Below are 14,714 nucleotides of genomic sequence, written 5' to 3' on the forward strand. Positions count from 1 at the left end.
TAAGGGTTCGACCATTTTCCAAGATTTTTTTTGTGCAGAGGTCGTTGGCGAATATTAATTATGAACATTATTAGTATGGAAATATTGAAAAAGGTTAAGGGTAAGAAGGGAAATTTGCAAAGTGACATCATGGAAATAATGTGGAAGTCAAGGGGCAAAATGGTAATTTCACAAGGCTCAAGAAAATTCTTAAAAACTCTCATGTTGGTCATGTGGCATAAGTATATGCCCACATTATTTTGGGGACTAAAGTGTATAAAAAGAAGACATTGGTCTTCTTTGACCATGATGGAAAAATCAAGAAAAATAAAGAAAATTCTAGAGATGGAAAAGAAAAATGAAAAGAAAAGAGAGGGCATGTGCCCCTCACATGTTAGTAGCTTATATATATATATATATATAAGAGAGAGATGACTAATTATTCATCATTCAAAGTGAAGAAACAAGAGAAAAAAAAAATAAGAGAGGGAGAAAGAAGGGGTTCGGCCAAGAGGGGGAAATTTGCCCCCATGAAATCTTGTCCCAAAAATTCTTTTCTTCATGTATTTATACTAATTCAAGGGTCCTCTACAACGTGGTATAATTATTTCGGAAGATGGGACGTTCGTTTCGACGATTCCACACCTTGGACAAGTGAAGAAGTTAAGGAGGAAAGGTGAGATTTAATCCCATTTTATATATTATGAAGAGTTTGTTTACATTGTAGTAGGTAGAAATGGATAGAATTCATGAAAATAGGGAAGTTGCATGGTGGTTGTGTGTATGTGCATGTGGCCGTGTATGCATGAATTGTGTAGGCAAAATTAATTAAGTTTTATGTAGTATTCTAGTTGTGGTTATTATGGACTCTATATTGGAAATGAAAGCTTGATGATTTTGGTTGAAGTTGTGAATGTGGGAGGTAGCCGAATATAGTAGTGTAGGTGGAAGTGATGAATTAATTTTATTTATAACGTCTTGGTTGTTGTGTTGCGAATTCCATAAGGTACAATGGATGAAGAACATGAGATTATGCATGTTGTGATGTGGCCGAATGAGGTGTGGTTTGACAAGCCATGATAATTTAATCCTATTTGATATTTTAGTTGTTGTTATCATGGATTCTATGATGGAAAATGCAAGTTTGATAGTTTGGAACGAAGTTGTAATCGTTATCGGGATGTTGAAGAAGTAAGGTGACATTAGCTTAAATTCTTACATTGCATGAATGATGTAGATTATGAGTGGTTGTTGATATGATTTATGAATTTAGAACAAGAAAAATGTCGATTACATCTTTGTTGAAGATTTCGGTACTATGGAATCATTGTGAATATTGTAAGCATTATTGGGAATAATTGTTGGCATTGCTTGTAATAATGTTGGCCGAGTTTCATTCTCGGGTTTGTTGTTGAAATTGACCAAGTTGAACTTGGTGGTATGGTGTATTTACAGGGGAAGTCTTTGCCGAAATTTCGGTAGCCAAAGTGATAATTTGGAAAAAGGGACTCTTAAGCATCCATGACTAATGTGTGGTAATTGTGACCAAATGTAGATTTTGGAGAGTTTGGGATTTGATCTTGGAATGGCATGAGAAGCGAAAAAGGTATGTGAAGCTCACCCTATCTTTCTTTTGGCATGTCATAGGCATGATAAGTTCTGATACAAGCCTTAGGGACGACTTTACTTTCCCAAATCCGCGCCTCAATTTTCCCCTTTTTCATTCAATAGAATTGAATTAGGCACCTTATGCTTTGTTAGGAAACTAGTTTAAACACCCATAACTTCATAAACGAAACCGGATTGCCTTGAAACATCCGTAAACGATTTTAGAGCAACTAAGGATTATGGCTTCTGTACGCCACCTCGGGTTGACTCGAGATATGTGCACGCTTCCCGAGGCCTGCCTTGCATAGTCCTATTCCGATTTGACTTCCGCCTTCGTCCCTGTGCATGTTCCGTTTCAAATATTCCGTTGAGTCTAAAGTATGTTTTATATTTGCATATAGTTTCTCATTTTCTGCTCGTGCATAGAGTCTATTTCCATCACCGAGTCCCGGGCCGGTTTATATCGTGCGCACGGTTCCCGAGCTTCTCGCTTGAGGTACGGCACCGTATACAAATTCCGAAGTATGATGTGTTTACGAAGTATGATGTGTTTGGTTCTCTCGAACCATATTTGCATATATGTGTACTTTGATATTATGATGTGTGTCGGAGACGTGAGCAAATCTTCGAAGTATGATGTGTGTGGCGCCCCATTCGTAGAGTGGCGACCGCGTTCCCCGGGTCCCGCAAGGCCGGACACCGTTCTTGCATGCATGTTCTTCTTTGATATTCCGTACATCGTGCTTATTTTTCGTACTGCTTTCGGACCTTATTTTTCGTTTATAATTTTATTTACGGTATTCTATGCTTTACATACTCGGTACATAGTTCGTTCGACCCCCGTTCTTCGGGGGTTGCGTTACATGCCCGCAGTACGGACGACCGGTTGGCGACGCGACGTATAGGATATCCATTCGGCCATTTGGAGTGCTCCTTTGTCCGGAGACATATTTTGGTACATAGTCTACCGTTATGCATATGTTCATCCGTTCGTGGGTACGGCGGGGCCCCGTCCCGTCATATGACTCCGTTGGTTCTCGTTAGAGGTGTGGACATAAGTGTGGGTTGTGTCCGAGTTCGTTCGGTTATGTTTGTACGATATGTGTTTGGGCGGTCCCACCCGCCATGACACTTTGCCGGTTTTCACGCGCATGATTATGTATGACATCTGTTCCCTATATCTGTATAATTTATCCGTAAAGCTGTTTTGGGTAATACGCGTGAGTACGGGTGCCCAAATCGGGCACCAGTCGCGGTCCATGGAATTGGGTCGTGACAGAAAGATTCCGAGGTGTCACAGGTTTAAATACGACTGTGATCCCTATGGCTTTGTTAATACGTTTATGATGAATGTTATGCTTCCGAAAGATATTTGATATAACTATTGTCCGACTTTCAAATCACGTTCCGTTTAGATTACTTCATTGAGTCTATGATGATGTTTATATGCATATGGTTTGTCACTACTCGCTCGTGCCGGCCTCAATATGTCCTTCATCGCGTCCGGGCCGGGGGCATGTATTCGTCAATTCCATTGCATTATTCACCGCGTCCCTCACTAGAGGCGGGGCACGTTATAAATATATGATATGATGATGATATGATGATATGGATAGGTGGTGGCCGAGGATGGCATACCGAGTCCCTTGCTAGCGGGGGACACGCTATTCACCGAGTCCCTCACTAGGCCGGGCACGGTATGTATATGTATATGTATATGCATGCATGATGATGATATGATTTTACTTACCGCGTCCCTTGTTAAAGGGCCGGGGCATGTTATATGAATATGTATATGATGATTTTACCTACCGAGTCCCTCACTAGAGGGCCGGGACACGCTATATGTTTACATGATGATTATATGATTTGGTATGCATGATAAACGTTTTCAAAGGCAAGTTTTATGATTTTACGTACGGTACTTCGGTATGATCTCGCTTATTGTATTTCATGGTTTACACACTCGCATATTCCGCATCGACCCCTTTCTTCGGGGGGTCGCGTTTCATGCCGCGGGTACACCCGATGAGTTGAAGATATTAGCGTAAGATGTTCCGCCGGGATTGGCGAGCTCCTTTTTCCCGGAGTCTTTGCCGAGTCCGAGCATTATGATATAGATTCATGTTCCATGTTCGGAGACTTTGCGACGTTGTCGTGGGTATAAGATGTCGGTTATTTAAGCGGCTATGTAAGCCGATGTGTCACTATGCATTGTATTATAAGTTCTATATGTTTCTATGTGTTACAGATTTTATTTGATCTGAAAAGGATAAATAGCATGTTTGTTTCCGAAGAACTTTCATTGGGTATCTATGTTATGATTTAAAGGTCCAGTCTGATTATGAGTATTACGAGAGTCAGTGGGTTCGCTCGGCCCTAGGTAAGGGTCGGGTGCCCATCACACCCTATCGGATTAAGGGTGTGACACCGACTCAAGCTCGGTTTTGAGAAGATCATTAGCCTCAACCATCTCCTCGAGTCTGGTTCTTAGCTCATCACATATTCGGGCCCTGTCCTCAGCTTTTTGCTCGAATACCCTCATTCTCTCTTCATATTTGGCACTCTCGGATTCAAGCCGTTGGTGCCTCTCGGCCATGTTCATGGCATCAGATTTGACCGAGTCAAGTTCCCCTCGGAGTTGGGAAACGATGGTTTCGAGCTCGCTAAGTTTGGAAGAAAATCGAGCGTTATCTTGACTGAGACCGATTTTCTCCTCCTCCAGAAGCCGGTTCCGCTCCACAACCCCGGCCAACTCATTTCTTAATCGGAGGTTCTCAGCCTTCGTTGCATCAAGCTCGGGCTGAAGGTTTGTGAGGGCCACTGCTCGGCTCAGCTCATCTTCTTTTACTTGCAAAAGATGCTGGAACTTCTCCGTTTCCCGACCTTGGGCGTCCAGCTGGCCTCTAAGGTCATCAACCTCTTGCTGGGCACGGATGAAGGCTTCGTTAACAAGCACCACACTCTGTAAAAGAAGCAAAGATGTTAAACGAGGAACCAAAAACTCACATCAAATTATGCCAGGAATGGGCTGAAAGGCTTACCCGATTGCCCCGTACGCATGCCTTCGTTAATAAAGCAACGTGGGGACTCCGCCATCTTCCTCTTGTCCAAGTCCGAAACACAAGTGGCCTTAAATAGCCTCGTTATTCCCACCGGGAGGGGAACGGAAGGCTGGGTCCTCGGGAACGGTGAATCACGGCCGATCCCGGTCCTTCTAGGTTCCACGCTCGGAGCCGGGAAGGTGCTCACTAGGCTATCCCGTGCTCCGGTCTCAGTAGATCGACTAGCTGCTCTCGTGGATCGGGGAATTGGAAGATGTCTGAAACCCGCAGCTTCCTCGGTTGCAGGAGGCGTATCGAAGAACATGTCATCGAGGTTGTCCGACCTCGGAGAGGTAGGAGAGGCCGGAACAGCTCCAGCAGCCTCGGTAGGAGCAGAGGGTTCGAATCCGATAGTTGGGCCCTCGATAGGCAATGGGCCAGTATCCGTTGGGGCCTCAGTACCGGGCGTCGATTCAGCCCTCGGTCCAACTTCAAGAGACGATTCAGGTCCGGATCTTCTCGATCTTTGCAGGGGAATCTCTTTAGAAGAGGCATCACCTGAAATATCAACAAATTCAATGGACCTTAGAGGTGTTGGGTAAAGTATTTCTTCCCCACCTGTTAGCTGAGCCGGAGCGGAGGGTCTCTCCTCGGTTGAAGGAGGTGGAACGGTAACTTCCTCCTCCGGGACTGATTCAAAGGACGGGGCCACGCCAACCCGGCGAATAATCAAATCGGGCTCATCTTCATCCCTTAGAGACCGGACGACGCTCCTGGCCCTTTTCCTCGGTTTCTCCCCCTTGTCCGAGGGCTTCCTTCGTCTTTTGTTTGCAGCAGCAATGCGGGACGACCCGGCTGAATCAAACGCTGATGCCAGCACAGCTTGCTCAGCTGCCACCCCCGGTCTGGGATTCACCGAACCCTTCGGTAAACCTAGATGTCGAAGAAGTGTTATGGAAAGAAAAGAAAGGACAAAGGAAATAATATAACGTGACTCAGGATTAATGTTACCATGGTTTTGGGCAACCCATCGGCCACGCGATAAGATTCCCCATGTCAGCTCTTTATGAGTGTGTTGGTCGAGGAGCGCTTCAACCCACTCGGTCATGTGTGGAACAGCCGGAGGTATCCATGCCACGGCTGGTGTAAGGAAAAGGGGAAACGTAAATACAAAGTGTTGAATGAAAGAATCCAAGAATAAATTAATAAAAGGATAACCAAGAAACTTACGATTATCATTCCATTTTTTCGGGAAGGGCATGTACTCCTCCGGGATAATGTCCGAGGTTCTCACCCGGACGAAGCGCTCTAACTAGCCCCGGTCTCTGTCTTCGTCCATTTTTGAGAAAATCGGGTTCCGGCCTCGCTTGGCAAGCTTTATCACGCCTCCCCGGAATCGCCTCGGCGAGTATAGACGGATCAGGTGGGTCATCGTGAATGACTTTTTGACATTATTGGCCAACAACCGGAGGCAAGCTACCGTTCTCCAAATTATCGGACCGATTTGAGTGAGGGTCACGTTATAAGTCCGGCACATCTCCAATACGACCGGATCGATTGAGGGTTCAAGCTTGAGCGTGAAGGGGTAAGTGTAGACATATAAGAAGCCTTCTCTGTGGTCGGTGATTGATTCATCGGGGCCGGGGGCAAACACCTGCACCGGACGGTTATCCCATCCACAGTCGACCCGGACCTGATCAAGCTTCTCCTCGGTAATGGACGAGGGGTATCGCCTTCGTCGTACCCTCTATCCACAACCAAAGAAGGTTTTTCGGCTTCAAATTCTTTATTGAAGTTGGGCTTGGTCGGTACTATGTCTAAAGCCGTAGGCTCGGCTATGTTTTTCCCCTTCGGCTGAGATACCGGCTCGGCTCCTTGAGAAGAAACCGAGGGAACGTCCTGGGAGGTGGTTTCGGTGTTGGCAGACATTCGTAATGGATGAGAAAAAGGTTGAAAATTTGATAAAGATGAGCAGTTAAGAAAAGGGAAACAGCAAGTGAAAGGAATGGATGTTACGAAATGAAGGGATGAAGTAACGCCTTCAATCAAAGAGCAGCGCTTGAGTGAAACGAGTTTCTTGCAAACAGGTTCAAGCAACAAATATGGGTGTTAAAATGGTTGAAACAACAAAGGAAATGAAGATGATCAATTGAGGGTAAAATCAGAAACGAAGTAGAAGTGAAGAACAGAAGTGGTGAAACAGAAGTGAAGAAGTGAAAATGAATAAACGAAGGCCTTGAAAGCTTTATATAGGCATGGGTCATGGGGCGGTTACAAATCTCGACCAACCGGGGGACGCCACGTGTCCCATAATTAATGAGACGTGATTTGAAAAGACGTGCGTAACGGCGGTTGCAGAGATTGGCCGTTCGGGGTGTAACACGTGGCAGATGACAGAAAGATGTGACAACTGTTCCCGCCAAAATGAGAAGATAAGAACGAGCCAACGGAACCACCGATTTTGTGATCCATCCACTTCCCGTTACTCCGGCAAAGCCTCGGTCCGGAAAGTGTGGGGACTATCTGTATACGGTAAAAATCGGGTTAGCGTTTGACCGGTGAGACCGGGGGCCGACAAAAGAAAGAAGGCAAACACAAGCGCTTGATCAGAAGAAGTTTGGAGAAAATCGTTGGGTCCGATTTATCCGGGGATAAGTTTGAAGAAAATCGTTTGGGTCCGAGTTGATCCGGTTGGACCTTCATACATCGCAGTTAGTCGTGGCCGTTAGCCCGGTTTCTCCATGGCCGAGCTGATCATGGCCGTTGGACCGGTTCATACATAGCTGAGTTAGTCGTGGCCGTTAGCCCGTTTCTTCATGACCGTTATGATCGTGGCCGTTGGTCCGATAAGTCAGTTATTCGCTCGCCACGTGCGGAAATCATGCTGTCACGTGTTTCTGACAATCGTACGGGTGTCAGACCGTACGACCCAACCTTATCCATATTAGGGCTTCTTTATTTCTAAAAGGGCCTCATGATGATGAAGGGCCCATAGAGGAAAACTATAAATAGGCGGCACTTCCTTACTTTTAGGGGTTGGCTCATGAGATCCAAAACATTGTATTTGAATATATATTGAAGCTTTCTCTCTTTCCCTCTCTCTCTCTGACTTTGGTCCGGTTTACAGCTTTAAACACATAGAATAATATTGTTCAATATTACACGGAAATATATATAAGGATCTTAGTCCAAATCCACGATATTAACATATTAGCCCAAATCATTAGCACATCGATTTACATGCACTTACGTCATTTATAAGCAAACTTACACATACGTTCTTCGTTTATCGAAAAGTAGATTAAAGTGCCCACATATCCTATATTATCTAATTTCGGGGTAAACACCGAGAAGAATGAGAAGAAGGGCTGCTAGCTTATGATGGAATAACTCAATGAGGTCGAATATTTAGAAGTGCTCGTAATACACAGGAAAAGAGCGAGAAGTGATCTTTAACACATGAGCCTTTAAACTTCTTTTCTCAAGTGGAACGTAGAATAATCAAACCATAAAAGAAGTGGTGGATTTACACAACTCTGGTTTTTCTTTGCCATTGTTAGAATACTTCAAAATTTTAAGTCCTAAGGAGAAAAACTCTTAACAGAGATTCTCGTTAGGCAGAATTATGTCTCTTCAACTCACGCCTCACCTTTCTCAAGACTTCTGCAAATCCTTTTACTACGCGATACCTGTAACTTCAGGAACAAAAGTGCTACACTGTTCAATCTAGATAGAAGACACGATCACATAATCTCAGACTACGCATTTATTACGGGCTAGTTAGCCCAAAAGTTATTTCAATAAACTTAATCTGATCTATTATGAATAAAGAACTAAGATGGGAGAAAAATGGAGAAACGAATTATAATTTAAATGACAGAGAAAATATTATATCTCCTGGAGACTAAAGTAGAACTGCAATTATAGGATACATTCTGAACTGCACTGGCCAAGTTTTATGCATATACATCCCTTTATGTTTCAATTATGCAAAAGGAAACCTAATCCCATTGAATTTGTCGATGGTAGGTCCACTCAGATGGGTTTATTGTGGTTTTGCCATCCGCAAGAACTAAATCATAAGGTGAATCTTCAGGAAATTCAGTTGGCATGGATTTCCAGTGTAAACTAGGTGTCCACTCAGCTTCCTTAAAAACCTTGAGGATCTCTTCAACAACTATTTTACTCCCCTCCTCTGCTAAGTGAATCCCATCCCTGTAACAAAACAACAAATCAAAAAACTTGCTCATGACATGTATGTTCAAACATGATAAGATGGAATTTGCAAAAGCCTCATCCTTTTGCTTTTCTGATTCTCTACATGATGTCGTTATTTCAGTAAAACTATACTTCATACATGATACACCAGTATTTCTTCTGTGTATTCAGACTAAGATACGACAAAATATTTAAACAATGAGAGAAATCAGATTCTGGGAATGGAGAAATAATTGCCCTAAAATCACTGAGACAATATTCTACCTTGATTGTCATTCGATATTGATGACTACCCCAAAAATATACTGTCAAGTAGTGTAGTGAACATAACTCTCAGTATTCCTGAACAAACCACTGGAAATAAAATACTCTGATCCAGCTAGAGCTGGTGTACCAGAGCTATGTCATGTATAGCACTTTCATAAACTGATTTCAGGGTATTTTCTGGAGTTACTCAGAAAACATAACTAGAGCTATGAGATAATGCTTGAAGTTCTAGTTCTGTGGGCAATGCTAATAAACAGCACAAATCTAGTGTAGAAAGATTTTCCCATTGACAGCAGCAATTTAAGCTCTAATGCTGAAGATCTCAAAACAGATTTTCCAACCAAGTTTAGAGATAAATATAAAAGAACTTTTGAGTCTAAGACAAACGAATTAACTAAAAAATGGAGGCTAATTATTTCATCTTCATAAAGAAGGATAAGATATGAATATAACTGAAATTAGGGAACGGAACAGATTAGTTGATCGCAGATGTTCTAAAAAAAGCGCAGATACACATAGTTAGCTGGACTTACGTAAAGCAAGCAGTCAACCAATCTTCTCTTTTCTGAAGTGCTGTCCAAAGATCAACAACCTTCAGATCCATCTCTTTGCACAGCTCTATACAGGCCTCAGAATACTGTCGACACAACTCATTTGTTCGAACCAACTCACTGAAATATGAACTGTTCGCAAAGATATGACAAACTTATCACAGTAATCAGAAAAAGGGGAAAATGCAGTTCAGACAATGAAACTTGGAAATAAGTACATCAAAAATGTAAAAGATAGCATGCAACTGATGATGGGCATCAAATTACCTTGTATTTTCACGAACTCTGACCTCGTCAACAGGTGGACAACTGAGAAAGATTATGCGAATATTCTCTGAGAGGCTCTAATCACCCCCACCAAAAAGAAAACAAGAAAAGAAAAATTCAGGATCAATAACCAATGTAGTTTGTTTACGTAAATGAAACCCAATGTACATAACTAAGTGAAGATTTTCAGAACATTATATATCATAAGGCATTGTGCTGTCTTGAACCAGGTACATGTTCATGTTTTTCCAGATATACATAGAAACCAGTGGCTCGGAAACAATGGAAAAGCCCATTCCTGTAGTAAAATAAGCTACCTTGAGATGAGTTGCAATTTTTCTCATGTTCTCAATGTACTCTGGTAGAGGTACATGAGGACCTAATCCAGATGAATGAGGTCCCATTGAATCATTTCCACCAAAGTAAACAATCACCAATGTGGGCTGAACAGCTGCATCCTGGAAGAGGAAAAACACCATTTAAGAAGTTAAAAAGTTAGTATAGTGGAGATATATTCCAATACCAGATGTCCAGTGAGATATCCTTTTTTCAAAAAAAAAAAAAAAAAAAAGGTAGGTTTCTATAGGACATTCTCAATTCTTAAAAGCTCTCAAAGATAGAGATCCAAGAAGACTTTGTGAATTGAACATTCAGAGATATTGGGGAATAAGATGCAATACCTTTGGAAACACTTGATCAAGGACCTGTATAGCACGTCTGGAATTCCAACCATAGTAACCGCGCAATAATATGTCAGCCTACAGTAGAGTTCAATGTATTACTCTCTAATCTCTACTGTGTAAGTTAATGAAACCATGATATAAACTAGCTTAAGCCAGGATTCGTTAGTGCATTAGGGACAACTTTGTATAAGAAGTACTTTACAGTAAATGTTGAACCTGAAAACCTCAACACAAGCACTTTTAAGATCACAACAAGAGAGCACTTCAAATTTCCCCAAGTAACATGGCATGAAGTCAATACCAAAACGAAACATACAAAACGGTTTTGTAGTCATAAGATTCATCATCAAAAGAAACTTTCATCCGTTATATCTCGGGTAATTCACTCCGACTTCAAGAAAATCACTTAATGGACAATACTGGAATTGTTAAGATTCCTACACTGCGAAAAAACAGATATGCGTAACTTAACATTCAAGACTCTGATAACTAAAAAAACTATGTAGCACGAGTACCTACTATTGCAAATTAGTAAAGAGAAAAACATTGTGAAATAAGGATGCTTGATGTGGCACTAGTTGTCCTCTCCAGGCAGATATTTCATTATAAAACATGTGGCAACTCACTGGCTCATTGATATCAGAATTCAGTGAAGTTTAAGAAAGGAAAGAAATGTAACCAAAGTGTGGAAGTAGCTTGACAATAATTGTGGATATGGATAATCCTGGGTTTCATTATTTGTAATAATTAGCCATTGGAAATGTAATGTACTATAGTGTCTCTTTACCATTAGACAACTAGGTTTACTTGTCAAATGTAGTTGATTCACTTGAGAAAAGGATCTGAGACGTTTGAGTCTATCGGAAAACATAGACATCCTGAAGCACAAGGCCTATTTAATTATAACCTCATAATCTCAACTTATCAGGGCAGTTAAAACACACATTTTAATGCGACTCCCACAACGGTCAACGAGCTTCTTCAACAAATTCTATTCCATTTTCTAACGCAACAAAAAAATGTGCAAAAGCAGAGAAAGTAATGCAGTATCCTCTGCGACAGTGAGATGGTTGTCCACATGTAAACACTACCAGAAAGAGATAAAGATGAACACCATGCCCCAAATTCTGTCTCTATACAGTGGGTTCTTAGTCCCCTTGAGGACTTGTCCAACTCAAGCAGGGCTGATTTATAAGATAAAGCTAATTGGCATTGTTGATTAAGTATCTTTTTCCAAATTGATATCCTAGCTTTTGATTTCTAAGTTTCATATTCTTATTCAATTTTTGATAAATATAATTAGAGCACTATTCTTTTTTTTTTTTTTTCCCCTTACCTATTTTTATTTGAGCAGTAATCGTTCATTTTTCTAACCAATGTGAACATACTCGGAGCCTCAAGTATATTTTTCCATCGGAATACTCCTCTGCCATCAGAACCAGAAAAACGCCTATGTTTTCCTTTTTTGCCTGGCGGTTTCTTTGGCCCGAGAGAGGGTTCGATGTAATCAAAACCGGAATACATAGAATTCCAGGATGAGATAAAAAGATCTTGAATGTAGATGTCAAAAATGTCTAGTCAATTGAGGTGATCAAACATATGAATGATGAAGCATAGGTTTGATAAAACAAAAAAAAAAAAAATAGAAGACATACTTTGCGGGAATAAATATCCGAGAGAATGGCACCCCAACCCCCATTGCTGTAACTGATCTGAACTATGGATGATCCGAAAAGAACGAACTGTGGCCTCGACGGTCCCACCATCCTCAATTCACCGTCTCTGTTGGAATATGCTGCTCCTGCTATCTTTCCTATTATGTTAAGCGTGTGTTCGGTGATCTTTTCTTGTGCTGCTCCTTCCCGCTTTTCTATTCCATCTCCTCTTATCATGTAATCTTCTTTACTCCCTGTTTTGTATTCTAATTCTAATGGGTCAATACTACTCAACATGGTGTATTAGTAATTATGTTCATGCTCACATTATTTTTGTCGACTCTTTGATTTCTTGTATTGATGAATAGGGTATATTACAATAGAAAAAATAATGAATAGGCTACGTTAGAATAGAAATAGTATCGGTATTCGTTATACATAGGTTTGCTATGTACACAGATAGTACTGAATAGGGTATATAACTAATACAAGTAGTAATTTATATATTGGAAACACTACCAAACAAGGGATTAATAATATTAAAGCTCATGCATATATTATTTTCTCTAATACATCCTACCAAACCACCCCTAACTATACACACACTAGTAGTAAGTATTGTACTAATGAGCATACCGATAATAATGTGATTTAAGTTTATATATCATGTCTCCATTTTTTATGCCTTTTCAATAGTCCTTAATGAAATTTAAGAATTCGTTATTCTATTTTTAGTATGGTAAGTATATAATAAAGATATATCTGGAAAAGGAAAAAATGTCACTCAAAATAAAAGTATTACTAGGTATTTTAGTTCACACTACACACTAGGGGTGTACATGGACCGGGTTGGTTCGGATTTTTCAAATACCAAACCAAACCAATTGCGTCGGGTTTTTAAATTTATAAACCAAATCAAACCAATAAAATTCGGGTTTTTCAACTTTGGGTTTTCTCGGGTTATTCGGTTTTTTCGGTTTTTTTCCGAAAAAGTTTTCATACAAAACATATGACTTTTATTTCAAATATTTCTTTAGTCCTAATAAGATACAACTATATAACTAAGGTGTTTCTTAAGAAAATAACACAAAATGTGAGATGGGTCATGACATCGTATTAAAATATTCAACAAAATAATAATAAAATCGGTTAAAATAAATATTGCTAATTAATAAGCCATAAAGAAAATGACTTTAATCTAAATACTAAGTTATGATAAAATAAGTACGGCTAATAAGTATTAATTACATGACAAAGAAAAAATTAACAAGAAAAAATTAAGCTATGTATTTTTACGCTGTAAACCAATTATGCAAAACTAAAGAATAGATATCCAACATTCGTATTCCTAGTGTTAGAATTGAATTTCTTTTGTTAGCATTAGTGTTGAGTTGGTTTTGATTTGGACTTTATTTGAGTTATTAACATCTATGGGATATAAAACTTATTGGCATTCAAATTCTAAGTTCAAGTTTTTTAAAATAATATGATAAAAGACAAAAATCTATGAAAAAATTTAAGAAATATTTACAAATTACATTACAAATAAATATTCTTATGTATAAAATATTTTTAAAATCGAATACACGTAATGTCGGGTCGGTTTGGTTCGGTTTGACTTTTTTTAGCTAAAACCAAACCAAACCAATTATGGTCGGGTTTCTTTTTCCAACACCAAACCAAGTCAAACCAAACCACGAGTGGGGTTTTTTTCTCGGTTTGACTCGGTTTATCGGTTTGGTGCGGTTTGTCGGTTTGGTTTGTACACCCCTACTACACACAAATTCAAACAAGTTATTATGGCGAGCACTGTTTTAAAATGCATGTTCGGGGCAAGCGCCGGGTACGAAAAAATGTCACTCGAAATAAAAATACAGTCAGACCTCTCTATAACGGCACCTGCATATAACAGCACCTCTCTATAACAGCCAACTTTTTTCGAAACCGATTTTTTATGTTATATTTTAGTTCTCTATAACAGCATTTCACCTATAATAGCAACATCCAACTTTATAACAGTACGCTCTTTGTAAAATTACCCCCCCATATAACAACTATCTTCTTTTTTTGATAATATAATAATTAACCATATTTAAAAAATAGGATATCTATAATTACCAATAATAAGTGTAGAGATTTTGACAAAATATTTGATCTTTTAATACACTATTACAACAAAAAAATATTATATGAATATATATATATATATATTTTTATCATTAAATGATTTTCCTTCATTATACAAAGTGTGATTAAGTTTAGAATTTGGCAATTAAAAATGAAAATTAGATTTTATGCATCTTTTTTGCCTATAACAGCAAAATATTATTTAATTGTCAATGTTGTTATAGGTGTATAACAGTCATTCTTTATAACATCTGAAAAATTTCAGAGTCAACGATGATGTTAGAGAGAGGTTTGACTGTATTAGGTATTTTAGTT

At 39.8% G+C, this 14,714-nt stretch overlaps 1 protein-coding gene across 1 annotated transcript; it reads right to left on the reverse strand.

The window, feature by feature from the left end:
- Positions 1-8,470: 8,470 nt before the first annotated feature.
- LOC132054143 (GDSL esterase/lipase WDL1-like) lies at positions 8,471-12,584 on the reverse strand. Its single transcript, XM_059446206.1, has 6 exons — positions 12,273-12,584; positions 10,615-10,692; positions 10,252-10,392; positions 9,935-10,011; positions 9,650-9,799; positions 8,471-8,846 (listed from the first exon to the last, which is right to left on the reverse strand). The coding sequence occupies exons 1-6, from the start codon at positions 12,567-12,569 to the stop codon at positions 8,633-8,635; spliced, it is 957 nt and encodes a 318-aa protein (XP_059302189.1). The 5' UTR covers positions 12,570-12,584; the 3' UTR covers positions 8,471-8,632.
- Between the last annotated feature and the right edge of the window lie 2,130 nt (positions 12,585-14,714).

The sequence above is a fragment of the Lycium ferocissimum genome, chromosome 1, assembly GCF_029784015.1.
Source record: "Lycium ferocissimum isolate CSIRO_LF1 chromosome 1, AGI_CSIRO_Lferr_CH_V1, whole genome shotgun sequence".
Lineage (NCBI taxonomy): Eukaryota > Viridiplantae > Streptophyta > Magnoliopsida > Solanales > Solanaceae > Lycium > Lycium ferocissimum.